Source organism: Abramis brama (assembly GCF_963993115.1).
Source record: "Abramis brama genome assembly, chromosome: 10".
NCBI classification, from domain to species: domain Eukaryota; kingdom Metazoa; phylum Chordata; class Actinopteri; order Cypriniformes; family Leuciscidae; genus Abramis; species Abramis brama.
Window position 1 is genome coordinate 1,196,341 of NC_139972.1, and position 13,406 is coordinate 1,209,746.

The 13,406-nt window shown below is 40.7% G+C and overlaps 1 protein-coding gene across 3 annotated transcripts in view; it reads right to left on the minus strand.

Moving 5' to 3' along the window:
• Nucleotides 1-13,406, minus strand: part of LOC311091345 (NACHT, LRR and PYD domains-containing protein 3-like) — a 256,345-nt gene that overhangs the window by 18,958 nt on the left and 223,981 nt on the right. For all 3 annotated transcript variants that reach the window (XM_084127245.1, XM_084127246.1, XM_084127247.1), the window contains one exon: nt 7,994-8,167. In XM_084127245.1, the coding sequence (XP_083983371.1) occupies nt 7,994-8,167 (174 nt within the window). The remainder of the gene's footprint in view (nt 1-7,993; nt 8,168-13,406) is intronic.

Genomic DNA, 13,406 nt, shown 5'->3' on the forward strand with positions numbered 1-13,406 from the left:
GCTTGAGATCGCAGCTTTTAATTGAAGTCATTTATATAAAAAACAAATATTCTTAGTTTCTGTAATCTGTATACAAAGAGAGCGACTCCAGTCGACCTCATTACGAGATGATTCACAGTAATTTGACCACTCCCCGGAGAGCGCGCGCTATTCAAATGCAAATTCTGAGAACCATTTCAGTCTGTGAAACGCCCCCACATCAGCTGTAAACAAAGCGCGTCGCGAGCATGGTTGCGAGTGAGACATTATAGCCTTTATGGAGAAAAGTTTCCACAGTGCTGATGAGGCGAAATATCTCCTGATATGAGCAGCAGATCGCGCTGAGGAGTGAGGTAGGCTGTTTTCTTTTCTCAAGTGTGGAATAACGTTATAACGTTAGTGTAGGCCTGTAAACCGCAAAAAGATGAATCGCATTTCTATAATATGACTCGCGTTTCTGTGAGATGAATGAAGGGTACATATTTGTAAAGAGTGTTTAGCCTAAATATGAATCGCGTGTCTGTGTGTGAAAGAATAAACTGCTTTGCCATAGCCTACTGAGATGAAATAAAATGTATTTGTATAAGCAACGTAAATTAACATTTATATGCCCTGATATTTCAATAAAACAACGTTAGTCAGGCGTTAGTCACACTATTTTTGTCAAAAATAAAGTCATAGACTAAGATGTTAGATGTTCCAATGTTGGCTATATTCAAACTAATGAATACATATGATAAAATGTAGGCCTATAATCTTTTTTTTCTTTCTTTTTTTTTTTTTTTACAAAGAAAGAGTACACTTGAAATATTGTTGAAATTGTAATTATTGTTGTAATTGTAACATTTTTAATAAAATAGCTAAACATATTTACAAGATAGATGTAAGCGAAATCTTAAATGGTCAATATAAGTATTCTTCTATATAGGCATTGTCCTTGCATTGTGGCTCAGTCAGTGTCACACCTGAATGAATGGCTAATTATGCAGAGTCATTATGCAGAGTGGGTGGGACAACCCAGGTGTAAACTACTCCTTCACGCCCCCCTCGCATATTGGCTTTCCAAGCAAAACCTGTTTTACACCATTTAAATCAATGTATTTTTTTTTGTGAACGATAAAGCAAGACTATTTTCACATAATTTTGAAGCCAGTACTCAAAGGTACAACATCAATTAGACAAAAGTCTTGTGGACACATATTTAATATGTGTTTTGTGGTCTTAATTCAGCCACTTTCATTTTTATTTTTTCCAATAACCACGCATAAACATTATTCTCTTAAAAATACAAACATCTACATACACGTTGCCCGCATATTTTGGTAGCCCTGTTTGTGCTATATAGAGTGATTTTACACCTTTGCCATTAACATGTTTATAAATAACTGAAAAAAGCACAAATTTCAAGGCATGTCAGAACATCTCAAGGGCTCCAAAAACACCTTGGTCCCCAGAGGGTTAATATTCATTTTTAAAATTTTAAATGATCTCGCACCCTCCTATCTATCTGATCTTATTATTTTGCACCAGCCAGTAAAGAATCTGAGATCGGCGGATAAATTATTGCTCCGGGTACCGCGGTCCCGACTCAAGCGGAAAGGTGATCGAGCCTTTTCGATAGCCGGTCCTAGGTTATGGAATTCCTTACCTCTTGCCATCCGCTCCATCCCCACGTTGAATTCTTTTAAAACGGCTTTAAAGAAGCACTTTTATAGCTTGGCATTTAATTTCGACCCAGGAGAGACCTAAATATATTAATTTTATGTTGTTGTGTTTTGTATTCTCTTTGTTTGGTTTTATTGATGGAATTGTACAGCACTTTGGGCTGCACTTGAGGCAGTAGAAATGTGCTATATAAAAAATAAACTAAACTAAACTAAACTAAATTATAGACCCATTTCAAATCTTCCATTTATGTCTAAAATATTAGAAAAAGTGGTTTCCGCTCAACTGGGCTCTTTCTTGCAAGAAAATGATATCTATGAAAAGTTTCAGTCAGGATTCAGGCCGCATCATAGCACTGAAACTGCGCTCGTTAAAATCACAAATGATTTACTCTTAGCTTCTGACCAAGGCTGTATCTCAATACTAGTTTTACTTGATCTAAGTGCTGCGTTCGATACTATAGATCACACAATACTCTTAGATCGACTACAAAATTATACTGGTGTTCAAGGACAAGCATTAAGCTGGTTTAGATCATACTTATCTGACCGCTACCATTTTGTCTCTTTAAATGGAGAAAAATCGATCATAACTCCAGTAAACTATGGAGTGCCGCAGGGATCTGTGTTGGGCCCTCTGTTATTCTCAATATATATGCTGCCACTTGGAAATATTATAAGGAAACATGGAATTAGTTTCCATTGTTATGCTGATGACACTCAAATATATATTTCATCACGGCCGGATGAGAACGCTAAATTATCCAAATTGACAGAGTGTGTTAAAGATATAAAAGCCTAAAATATAATTTTCTTTTATTAAATCCAGACAAGACTGAGGTAATACTTATCGGTTCAAAAAACCGCCCACAAAACCTCTCACAATACAACTTTAATAATAATAATAATAATAATACATTTTATTTAAAGGCGCCTTTCAAAACACCCAAGGTCACCGTACAAATAAAACAGGGTTTAAAATACATATCAGATAGCAAATGCATTTAACATACTAAAAGATACAAAAAGATACTCAAAAAGGATAAAAAATTTGGTTTAGTAAAAATAAAAAAAATAAAATAAAATAAAAAAAATCTGGAGAGCGTGACAGTCAGGGAGGGTAACATTGCAGAAAAAGGTGGGTTTTGAGATGTGATTTGAAAATTGTCAATGTATCAATGTTTCGGATGTTGGGTGGGAGGGAATTCCAGAGGCGGGGGGCGGAACGGCTGAAGGCTCTGGAACCCATGGTGGTCATACGGGCAGGGGGGACAGTGAGGCTGATGGATGAAGATGATCTAAGAGTCCGACTGGGTGTGTTGACGTGGAGAAGTTCAGTTATGTAAGGAGGGGCGAGGTTGTGGAGGGCTTTGAATGTTAATAGAAGGATTTTATAGGTGATGCGGTGTGTGATGGGAAGCCAGTGAAGCTGCTGGAGAACAGGGGTGATGTGATGAGAAGACGGGGTCCTGGTGATGATCCGGGCAGCAGCATTTTGAACAAGTTGTAGTTTACGGAGGGACTTGAGGGGGAGACCAGTGAGAAGTGAGTTGCAGTAATCCAGGCGGGAGGTGACGAGGGAATCGACCAGGATGGCGGTATTATCAGCAGTGAGGGACGGGCGGAGACGGTTGATATTGCGGAGATGGAAATATGCAGAACGGGTAATGTTGTTAATGTGAGAATGGAAAGACAAAGTGCCGTCCAGGACGACACCCAGACTCTTAACTTGGGGGGAGGGGGAGACAGAGGAGTTATCGATGGTGATGGTGAAACTGTTAGCTTTGGCGAGGGTGGATTTAGAACCAATGAGAAGAACCTCAGTTTTATCACTGTTCAGTTTGAGAAAGTTGGAGGAAAACCAAGTTTTGATTTCTTGGAGGCAGTCACAGAGGGAGGTGGGAGGGAAGGAGGAGTTGGGGTTAGAGGAAAGGTAGAGCTGGGTGTCGTCCGCATAGCAATGAAAGTGAATATTGTATTTACGGAATATGTGACCAAGGGGGAGTAGGTAAATGATGAAGAGGACTGGACCGAGGACAGAACCTTGTGGTACACCAGAGGAAATGGGAGATGGCTGGGATGCAAAGGTTTTTAGTTGGATGAACTGAGTTCGGCCAGTGAGATAAGAGTGGAACCAGTCCAGGGGTGTGCCAGATAGTCCAATGGATGCCAGTCCATGGAGAAGGATGGAGTGGGAGATAGTGTTGAAAGCTGCGGTAAGGTCAAGGAGGATGAGAATGGTTATGAGTCCAGAGTCTGCTGCCAGGAGGAGGTCGTTGGTTATTTTGAGTAGAGCTGTTTCAGTGCTGTGATGGGGACGAAAACCAGACTGGAACTGTTCATAAAGGTTATTGTCGGAAAGATGAGAGTGGAGTTGGGATGCAACTGTTTTTTCCAGGATTTTCGAAAGGAATGGCAGATTGGAGATAGGCCGGAGGTTATTGAAGTTGCTGGGGTCTGAACCAGGTTTCTTGAGGATTGGAGTTACTGCAGCACATTTGAGAGATGGTGGAACAGAACCAGAGGTGAGGGAGGAGTGGATGATGTCGGTGATCAGAGGAGACATGTGGGTGAGACAGGCTTTGACCAGCGGTGTTGGAAGGGGGTCAAGTTGACAGGTGGACGGTTTTGATTTTCTGATGAGTTCCGATACATTGGCAACAGAGGGAAGGTGGAAATTCGAGAATGGTTGAAAGGAAGGGGGTCGGAGGGGAACAGGAGGGGATACATTGTAGGAAATGTGAGAGTCCAGTTGCTGATGAATAATTTCAATTTTACCGTTAAAAAAGTTCATGAGTGAAACACATTGCTCAGCAGAGTAGAAGTGTTGGGGGAAGTTATCCGGAGGGTGTAGGAAGTTGTTAAGTACAGAAAACAAAGTCCGCGTGTTCCCATCACCAGTGTTGATGAGACCTGCATAGTGTTGTGATTTGGCTGTGTTGATTGAGTCCTTATAATGGAGGATGTGGAGATGGTACATTTCCTTGTGAACGGTAAGACAGGATTTTTTGTAGAGGCGTTCCAGTTGTCGTCCTTTAGCTTTGAGGAGGCGGAGACAAGGTGTAAACCATGGAGCAGAGCGGGTGAATGATACAGTCCGGGTTTTTATGGGAGCAAGTGAAGTCAACAGTGAATGGAGACTGCTGTTGTAGTGGAGAACGAGTTCATCACATGTAGAAGGGGAGGTTATGCTGGGAAGTGATTCTATGGCAGTTGTAACGGTTGTAGGATTAATGTTCTTAATGTTACGGAAAGAGATTATACGTGAAGGTTTAGTTTTGGAAATGGACAGATTCAGATTAAATGATATGAACATATGATCAGAAATGGGGAGATGAGTAGAAGCGCAGTTTAAAGGGGTGACACCGGAGCAGCACACCAGATCAAGGATATGACCTTTGGAATGGGTGGGGAAATTTATATGTTGCTTAAAATCGAAACTGTCCAAGCATGATGTAAAATCCTTCGTGATAATATGATTGATGCTGTCCATGTGAATATTAAAATCACCAAGCACAATAGCATTAGGGGAGTGTGTGCAGAGGAGGGTGAGAAGAGAGGAAAATTCATCAATAAAATCCTTGTTGGGCTTGGGAGGACGATAGACAGCAGCTACTATAGTTGGTGTTGGTCCAGTAATTTGCAGAGCCACTGATTCAAACGATAAGTATGTAGGAAGAGAAATAGGCGACACACGCAATTTCTCATGATGAATTATCGCGAGACCTCCTCCTCGACCGGTGAGGCGGGGCTGACAAATGTAAACAAACCCGGGTGGAGTGGATTCGTTTAACTGAGAAAAGTCGTTCGGTTGCTGCCAAGTCTCTGTCAAGCATAGAAAATCCAGCTTGGAATCGAGGAGGAGGTCCTGGAGAAGAAGTCCTTTGCCAGTGAGTGAGCGGATGTTAAATAGTCCGAAGTTGACATCACTGCGAACGGAGGTGGAGACATAGTTAGCCGACTTGGCTAGGTTGGCTAACAAGCCGCATTTAGCTCGTCTGTTGGGTTTCCTGCGAGGACGGCGGGTTGTGGACCAAATGGAGTTGATGGCAGATGAGTGGTTGATGTGGAGTCTCAGGCGGGACCCGCGGTGGATATATTTCCGACGGGGGAGCCGAGCGATGTCCGGGAAAAAATGTAGCACCGGTGAAGGATCTGACAGGTGGATCCGCAGCTGAAGGAGCTGGGCAGCAGTGTACCGGTGAAGGGCTGTCGATGGACCTAGTAAGCTGGATAGGACAATCCAGACTAGGATAAACCATACTGTCAGTCCGTTATTCCACATGATGGACGAGTGGAGGTGGTAGCTAGTATGTAGCAGCAGCCAGATGAGGAGCGGGAGTCAACAACACGCCACAGGTAGCGTAGACAATATTCGGTCTGTCCGTTTACCAAAACGGGCAGATGAAACTGTTTTACAGACACTGCACCAGTATAAATCAAAGTTCATTAGGTCGCAAGACCATAATGACGATCAAATAAAAAGTTACCGGCGAGCAGCGGCAGCTAGTCACGCCAGCGTTCACTCGACCGGAAACGACAAGCCTCCTTTAACATCGTAGGATGTCCTGTTACTTTATCCTCGACAGTAAAAGACCTGGGTGTTATACTCGATTGCAACCTGTCTTTTGAAAATCATATTTCATATGTTACAAGAACAGCTTTTTTCCACCTTAGAAACATTGCTAAGCTACGTAATATGCTATCAGTTTCTGATGCAGAAAAGTTAGTTCATGCATTCATGACCTCGAGACTAGATTACTGTAATGCTTTATTAGCTGGTTGTCCTGCATCCTCAATAAACAAGCTACAGTTAGTCCAAAATGCAGCCGCTAGAGTTCTTTCTAGATCAAGAAAATATGATCATATAACACCGATTTTATCATCACTGCATTGGTTACCTATAAAGTTCCATATTAATTACAAGGTATTGCTACTGACTTATAAAGCCCTAAACGGCTTAGCTCCAGTTTATTTAACGGATCTTCTATCGCCCTATAATCCATCGCGCTCTTTAAGATCAATAAATTCGAGGCTTTTGGTCATTCCTAGGATATCCAGATCCACCAAAGGAGGGAGAGCATTTTCACATTTGGCTCCAAAACTCTGGAATAGCCTTCCTGATACTGTTCGTTGCTCAGACTCGCTCTCCCAGTTTAAAACAAGATTAAAGACGCATCTTTTCGGCCAGGCATTCATATAACATTTTAAATCTTACTGTTCAAACTACAATCTGGCCTCTAGTTCATAAATGCCAGAGGAGAACTGGCCCCCGACTGAGCCTGGGTTCTCCCAAGGTTTTTTTTCTCCATTAGGTCACCTGATGGAGTTTTAGGACACCGTTAGGTCACTTGATGGAGTTTTCGGTTCCTTGCCACGGTTGCCTTTGGCTTGCTCAGTTGGGGATATTTTGGGGATATTTAATTTTATCAATCAATAAATTTACACTAGAAACAAACCTTGTTGTGTTATTTTTGTTTAATGCTGTGAAGCTGCTTTGATGCAATCTGTATTGTGAAAAGCGCTATATAAATATACTATATATATATATACATTCAGCAGGATTCTCAGTGGGTGTTTCACTGAGTGGAGAGAATTTATTTGTTATGGTAATCGGAACGGAAGAGTGGTGTTTTGTCCCGTGACTATGCCATCTGACCGTCACCCAAGCCTGCTGCACGGGCTCTACTACAGCCGGGACCGAACAGTGTACAGTGTTTTCTAAGCTAGTCGCATCCAAAGCAGTATCTAAAGCTCTAGCACTCTCACGATCCTCAATTAAAGTTTGGATGCATGTCTCTAGTTCTGAAATATTCTCTGTCAGCCTGGCTATCTCCCTACATTTATCACATGTAAATCCTGTGCTGACAGAAAAAGCTATGCTATACATGAGGTGCAAGTGACAATAAGAGGATTAGACATGACTTACCGTGTTTGTTGAATGATTCTACTTACCGCAGTTGTTTGATGGACTTTAAAAAAAAGTCGCGGTCACAATAGGGATATATATAAATAAATAGAGTGCATGGATGGCACGTTAACAGGCTAGTGAAATACTAGCGTTTTGTGCTAGCAATGAATTAGATTGAAGCTAGCGATCGCTGGTTAATATGTGATGTTGAGTAAGTTATATTTAGCAGTTTAAACAACGGCAAATGATGGTAAAACAAAGATTCAAAACAGAAAGATATACAGAGATTACAGACGCAAACCAACTCAGGAGTAGCAGCAAGGCAGACAGGAGCAGACGTGGTGTTACTGAACCTTTACTTTTATTTCTAGTGAGTAAATCATCCATTTGAACTTTAAATGAAAATATGATGATGAAAATCATTAAAACCTATTCATACCATAGTGTCTCCAGTTTATAATGTGGATCATCCTTCAGATCCTCCAGCAGCTTCACTCCTGAGTCTCCTAGTTTATTCCTAGACAGATGCAGTTTTCTCAGGTGTGAGGGGTTTGATCTCAGAGCTGAAGCCAGAGCAGCACAACCTTCATCTGTGACACCACAATCACTCAACCTGTAGACAACAATGACACACATTAAGCCTATATCCAGAGATAAACATAACACTTAAACAATAAATAACATAATGCTGTCAATACGAAATATATACAAATACTCATTAGTTCATGTTGTTAAAATACATAAATTAGGATTAGGGGCCTGAATATACAGTTTTTACAGTATAAAAATCATTATTTCTATGGAAAGTCCTAACATGGAAACCTAATGTGTGTGTGTGTGTTTAATGTATTTGTAAACACTTTAAGAAATGTGTGTGTGTGTGTTAGGGCTGGGAGAAAAAAATCAATTCACCAAACTATCGTGATTTTTTAAAAAGGTAACCCAATTTTTTTTTTTTCAGAATCGATATTGATTCAAATTAAATTGCTTTATTTTGGTCCTTCCTTATAGACGAGGTTGACAGACGTTAGCCACTCTTGTTCCAACAGAGGAGAAATGTGTCGTTATCTGTGAGTGTCATAATATCCATTTCAAGTGGACGTGTGGAAGCGGCGTGAGACTGAATGCACTGAAAAGCCCTCGTGCTACTCATATGCTGAGAGAGATAAGACAGTAGAGCTACACGATTCATCTTTAAAATACTGTGATCTCCATTCAAACACCCACACAATCTCCTTCCAATTCCTCTGTCTATTAACCCTTTAGGCGCCAGAGGTTTTTTCCTAAAACGTTTAATTTTGACATCTTAATTTCAAAAGGCTATATCTTAAAAGTATCTAAAAAGATAGATACTTTCTGTAAATTAGAGAAATATTAAGGATGACCCAAAGTTTATGTAGGGATTAGATTTTCCCATCTAATTTGCATATTATGACGTCATATGATGGCGGCCATCTTGGATTATAGAATTTTCATTAAGTCACATGTTTAAATGATAAAATGCAGCACTTCTTTCCCCCCAAAATGTCCCTCACCTTCTGTATGCTATATTGCACAATACTGAATGCTCAGGTAAATAGTAAATAGTAAACAAATTGTGTAAATCATTACTAATAAATGGTAGAAACAAACCGAATGCATGTAGCGGTTGGCCTTTTGCTGTAGAGATTTTCCATTTACTACATACAGTAGGCACTCTGATTCCATGTATGAATGATGTGCGCGTTTATATGTCACAAATTTCAAATCGGATCTGATGTTTTGACATGCGCACACTGCATGAATATACAGAGTTTCCCGCTTTGAGCATAAATATTCTCCTCTATTGGTTCTTTATTTGTTTTAAACAGCAGACGTAATATTAACTGTCTCTGGTCATAATTTAGAGCATATTAACTGTTTTGCCGTGCTGCTTATTGATCACGCAGTAAAAATGCCCCTCCCCGCGGCCAAAACCAGGCGTCTGTGGATGAGAATCCAAAACAAGGACTGGTTGGATGTTGTCCTGCTTCACTTTACAGACGCGCGAGTGAAATGAGAAGTTTAGAATGACGGGAAACTTATTAATATGACACTTTATTCCACAGGAAGAACAGCTCGTTCCGCACGTCATACGTCATTACGCTATTTAACCCCCTGAGGTCGGCGGTATCGCCGGCGATACCAGCTCGCTTTTTTTTTATCAGTGTAAAAGAAACTCATTAATACTCTGTTGACTTTGATTTTCCATAGGAGTTTCATACATCAATCGATTCTGTTAAATGTGCATTATTTTTGTGTATACTCACAATAAAAACAAAGTGTTGTGCTTTTCGCCAAATAAAGAAAAATAAACACGAAGCGAGTTCTGCCTTCTCTCTGTCCGTGTAGTCCATTCTGAAACGCGTCCGAAAATGAACCATAACTCAGCGAATACTTCTCACACATACACGTGATATATGTCTTTATGAAGCTTGAAATCTCTTCTTTTAAATGAAGTAATTTATATAAAAAACAAATGTTTTCAACTCATGTAATCCGTTTGAAAGCAAGGAGAGGTACCGTTTTTCCGTCTCCCTTCATTATCTCTATAATGAGTTGAGGCCGCCACGCCCCCGGCGCGATTCACATGTAAATAGTTAGGTGATCTAGTATGCAGCGCACCCGCCCCCCGATCAATGCCATAAAAACACAGTTTCTTCATCAGACTAACTGATAGTTCATCGCGTTTTGAGTATGGCACGTTTCTCCGTAAAGACGCCCTTCAGATGATTCTGGACAGCGAGGAAGAATGCACCTTTTCCTCAGAGGAAGATGAAGACTCGGACGACGAACGGCAGCATTTTGAAGAGCGAATTGATCCCGCAGAGGACACAATTTTTTCGGAGTAAGTTTTACTGTTATATAATTATTTTTCTGATAATTCAGACTATATCTGCTTAGTGTTGGCTAGCTTTTGGCATCTTACATGAAAGATTGCATAACAATATCCCTTAACATTCGTGTATATGCTCAAGTGTAAACGTTTTCAATGTGATAGGCTATTACTCTCTAAACATATTTGTATATTAAATATATTTCACTCAGTTTTGATTAGCTTATAACACTGGTTATCATGCTAAAATACTGCCGTATGTCTTATATACCTTATTTGTGAATATCTGCTTAAGTGTAATGTGATTTAGTCTAAATATATTTCAGCCTCCGGTAAAATATGTGATAGCCTAGGCCTACTGTCTAAATACTAGACATATATATATATATATATATATATGTATGTGTGTGTGTGTGTGTGGTTTATGGTTAGACTATGACACTGCTTATCATGCTTCAGTACTGCCTTATGCACAGATGTTTGTGAATACAGGTGTAAATGTTTGAAATTTAGTGATGTGTTGTTCGCGAACGATCCGTTCATTGCGTGCGTCACTAAATGCGTGCGGTCTTTATGGCTCATCAACAGATACTCGCGGTGATATTTCTCTGTCCTATGGACCATCAACAGATATATACATAGATTGTGCGTCCATAACAATTAATTGCCAATCAGTTTACTTTGGATAATGTATGCTAAATATTTTTGTTGTTGTTGTTTTTTAGGAATATGGCTGCAGCTAGCTCTCCTTCTCCAGCACCCCGTAGAGGGGCATGCAGTTCAGTTCTCCGTATGATGGAGAATCTTCCCGAGTAAGTCCACAGACGTAATATTTACAGATGAAATATAATTGTTTACATCATCATAATATAAAAGTACATATTCTTGTGTGATATTACAAAAACTGTTGTCTTTTTTTATCCATGGCCATTAGTGATCGATAATGATAATAATACAGTGTCTTTGATTGTGTTATCAGTATACTCACAGTGTGTTTTGTTTTTTACAGATGTGACAATGAACATGTTCAAGCACCTGTCCCGAAGAGAGCCAAGGCTAACCAGCAGGCAAGCAACAGGCAGTCCACTCTGGCATGGAAAACAGAGACTGATGTTGACATGGTTCCACAGATTGTGCGATTCCGTCCTGCACGAGACACTGGACCACAACTGAGCCCTGTAGACTCACATTCGCCCATGAGTCTATTCAAACAATTTTTTTTCAGAAAGTGCTGTCTCAACTCTGTGCCACAACACCAATGCTCAGGCTGCCAAGGCAACTGCAAAGGGCTGCAAATATAAATGGACAGATATCAGCATCAGTGAGATGTACCGTTACATTGGGCTGCTGTTTTACATGGCCATGGTGAAGGTCAGCTCCATCAGCGACTACTGGCGGCAAAGCAGTGTTTTCTCTGTACCCTTTCCAGCTACAGTTATGTCCCGGGACAGATACCGCATCATTTCATGGAATGTGCACATGAGTCACCCAGATGCAGATATGGATAATGACAGAAAGAGGGGCACACGTGAACATGACCGTCTTTTCAGGGTCAAACCTCTCATGGAGACTATTCGTCAGGCTTGTAAATCCATCTATCATCCTAGAAGAAACTTAGCTGTGGATGAAAGAATGGTGGCATGCAAAGCACACACAGGCATGACACAGTACATGAAAGCTAAGCCAACCAGATGGGGTTTCAAGTTGTTTGTTCTTGCAGACTCATCGAATGGATACACTGTGGACTTTTCTGTGTACACAGGAAAGAACAACTTTCCCACAGGCCATGGACTGTCATATGATGCTGTAACATCTCTTTTAGACCACACATTTTTGGGTTCTGGGTACCATGTGTACATGGACAATTTTTATACAAGTCCAAAGCTCCTAAAAGACTTGTTTGCAATGAAGTTTGGTGCATGTGGGACTTACAGGGACAACAGGAAGGACTGCCCTCGGAATGCAGCTAATTCACTCTCTAAAAAATCTGCCAGGGGATCCATCAGGTGGGTTCGGGATGGACCTCTTGTATTTGTGAAGTGGATGGACACACGAGAGGTATCTGTCTGTTCTACCATCCATCCTGCTTATTCAGGAGACACTGCGCAGAGGAGGGTGAAAACACAAGATACATGGAGGACAAAGACATTTCCATGTCCTGCACCTGTGACTGCCTACAACAAACACATGGGTGGTGTTGATCAGCTGATACAGTACTACACAACACAGCACAAAACCATGAAGTGGTACAGAAAGATCTTTCTACACTTCTTGGACATTGCTTCCACCAACTCTTTCATTGTGCACAAAGAGCTACATGGTAACTTGTCCCATAAAGAGTTTATGGAGCAGCTTATAACAGAGCTCTGTGGTGTGTCACTGAAAACGGCACCAAAACGGACCAATAGTGACCATGTACCGGTTCCAGGAGCTGAGCTGGCATCAGATGACAGGGATGTTGCCACAGTTGGTCGCCGCTCATGTGTTCATTGCAAAGCAGTGTGTGGTAAAAAGCAGTTAACACCATGGAAATGCCAGGCATGCAATGTTCACTTATGTCTTCAGTTAAACAGGAACTGTTTTCAGGAGTGGCATAAAGATGTGTGACTGTATTCAGATGTGTGTGCTCTGCTGACCACCTTCCACTAACCATCAGCCTTCAGAAATCATTCTGATATGATGACTATTTTTTAAAATCAATGTTGGAAACTGTTGTGCTGCTTAATATATATTTTTTATAACCTGTGATAGTTTTTTCAGGATTCTTTATTTTGCTCACATTTGATTTACTTGTAGCCCGCATATAAACGGGGCACAGGAATTTACTGTGAGATACCTGCCTTTACTTTTGTTTATCGCTCACAATTGCTTTGTTTATAACAGACTGATTAATTTATTTTGCTCACATTTGATTTGCTTAGAGCAAATTTAGAACATTTAGTTCCTCCACATAGAGGAATTACAATAAAAACAAAAAATTGAAAAACAAAACCTTTGA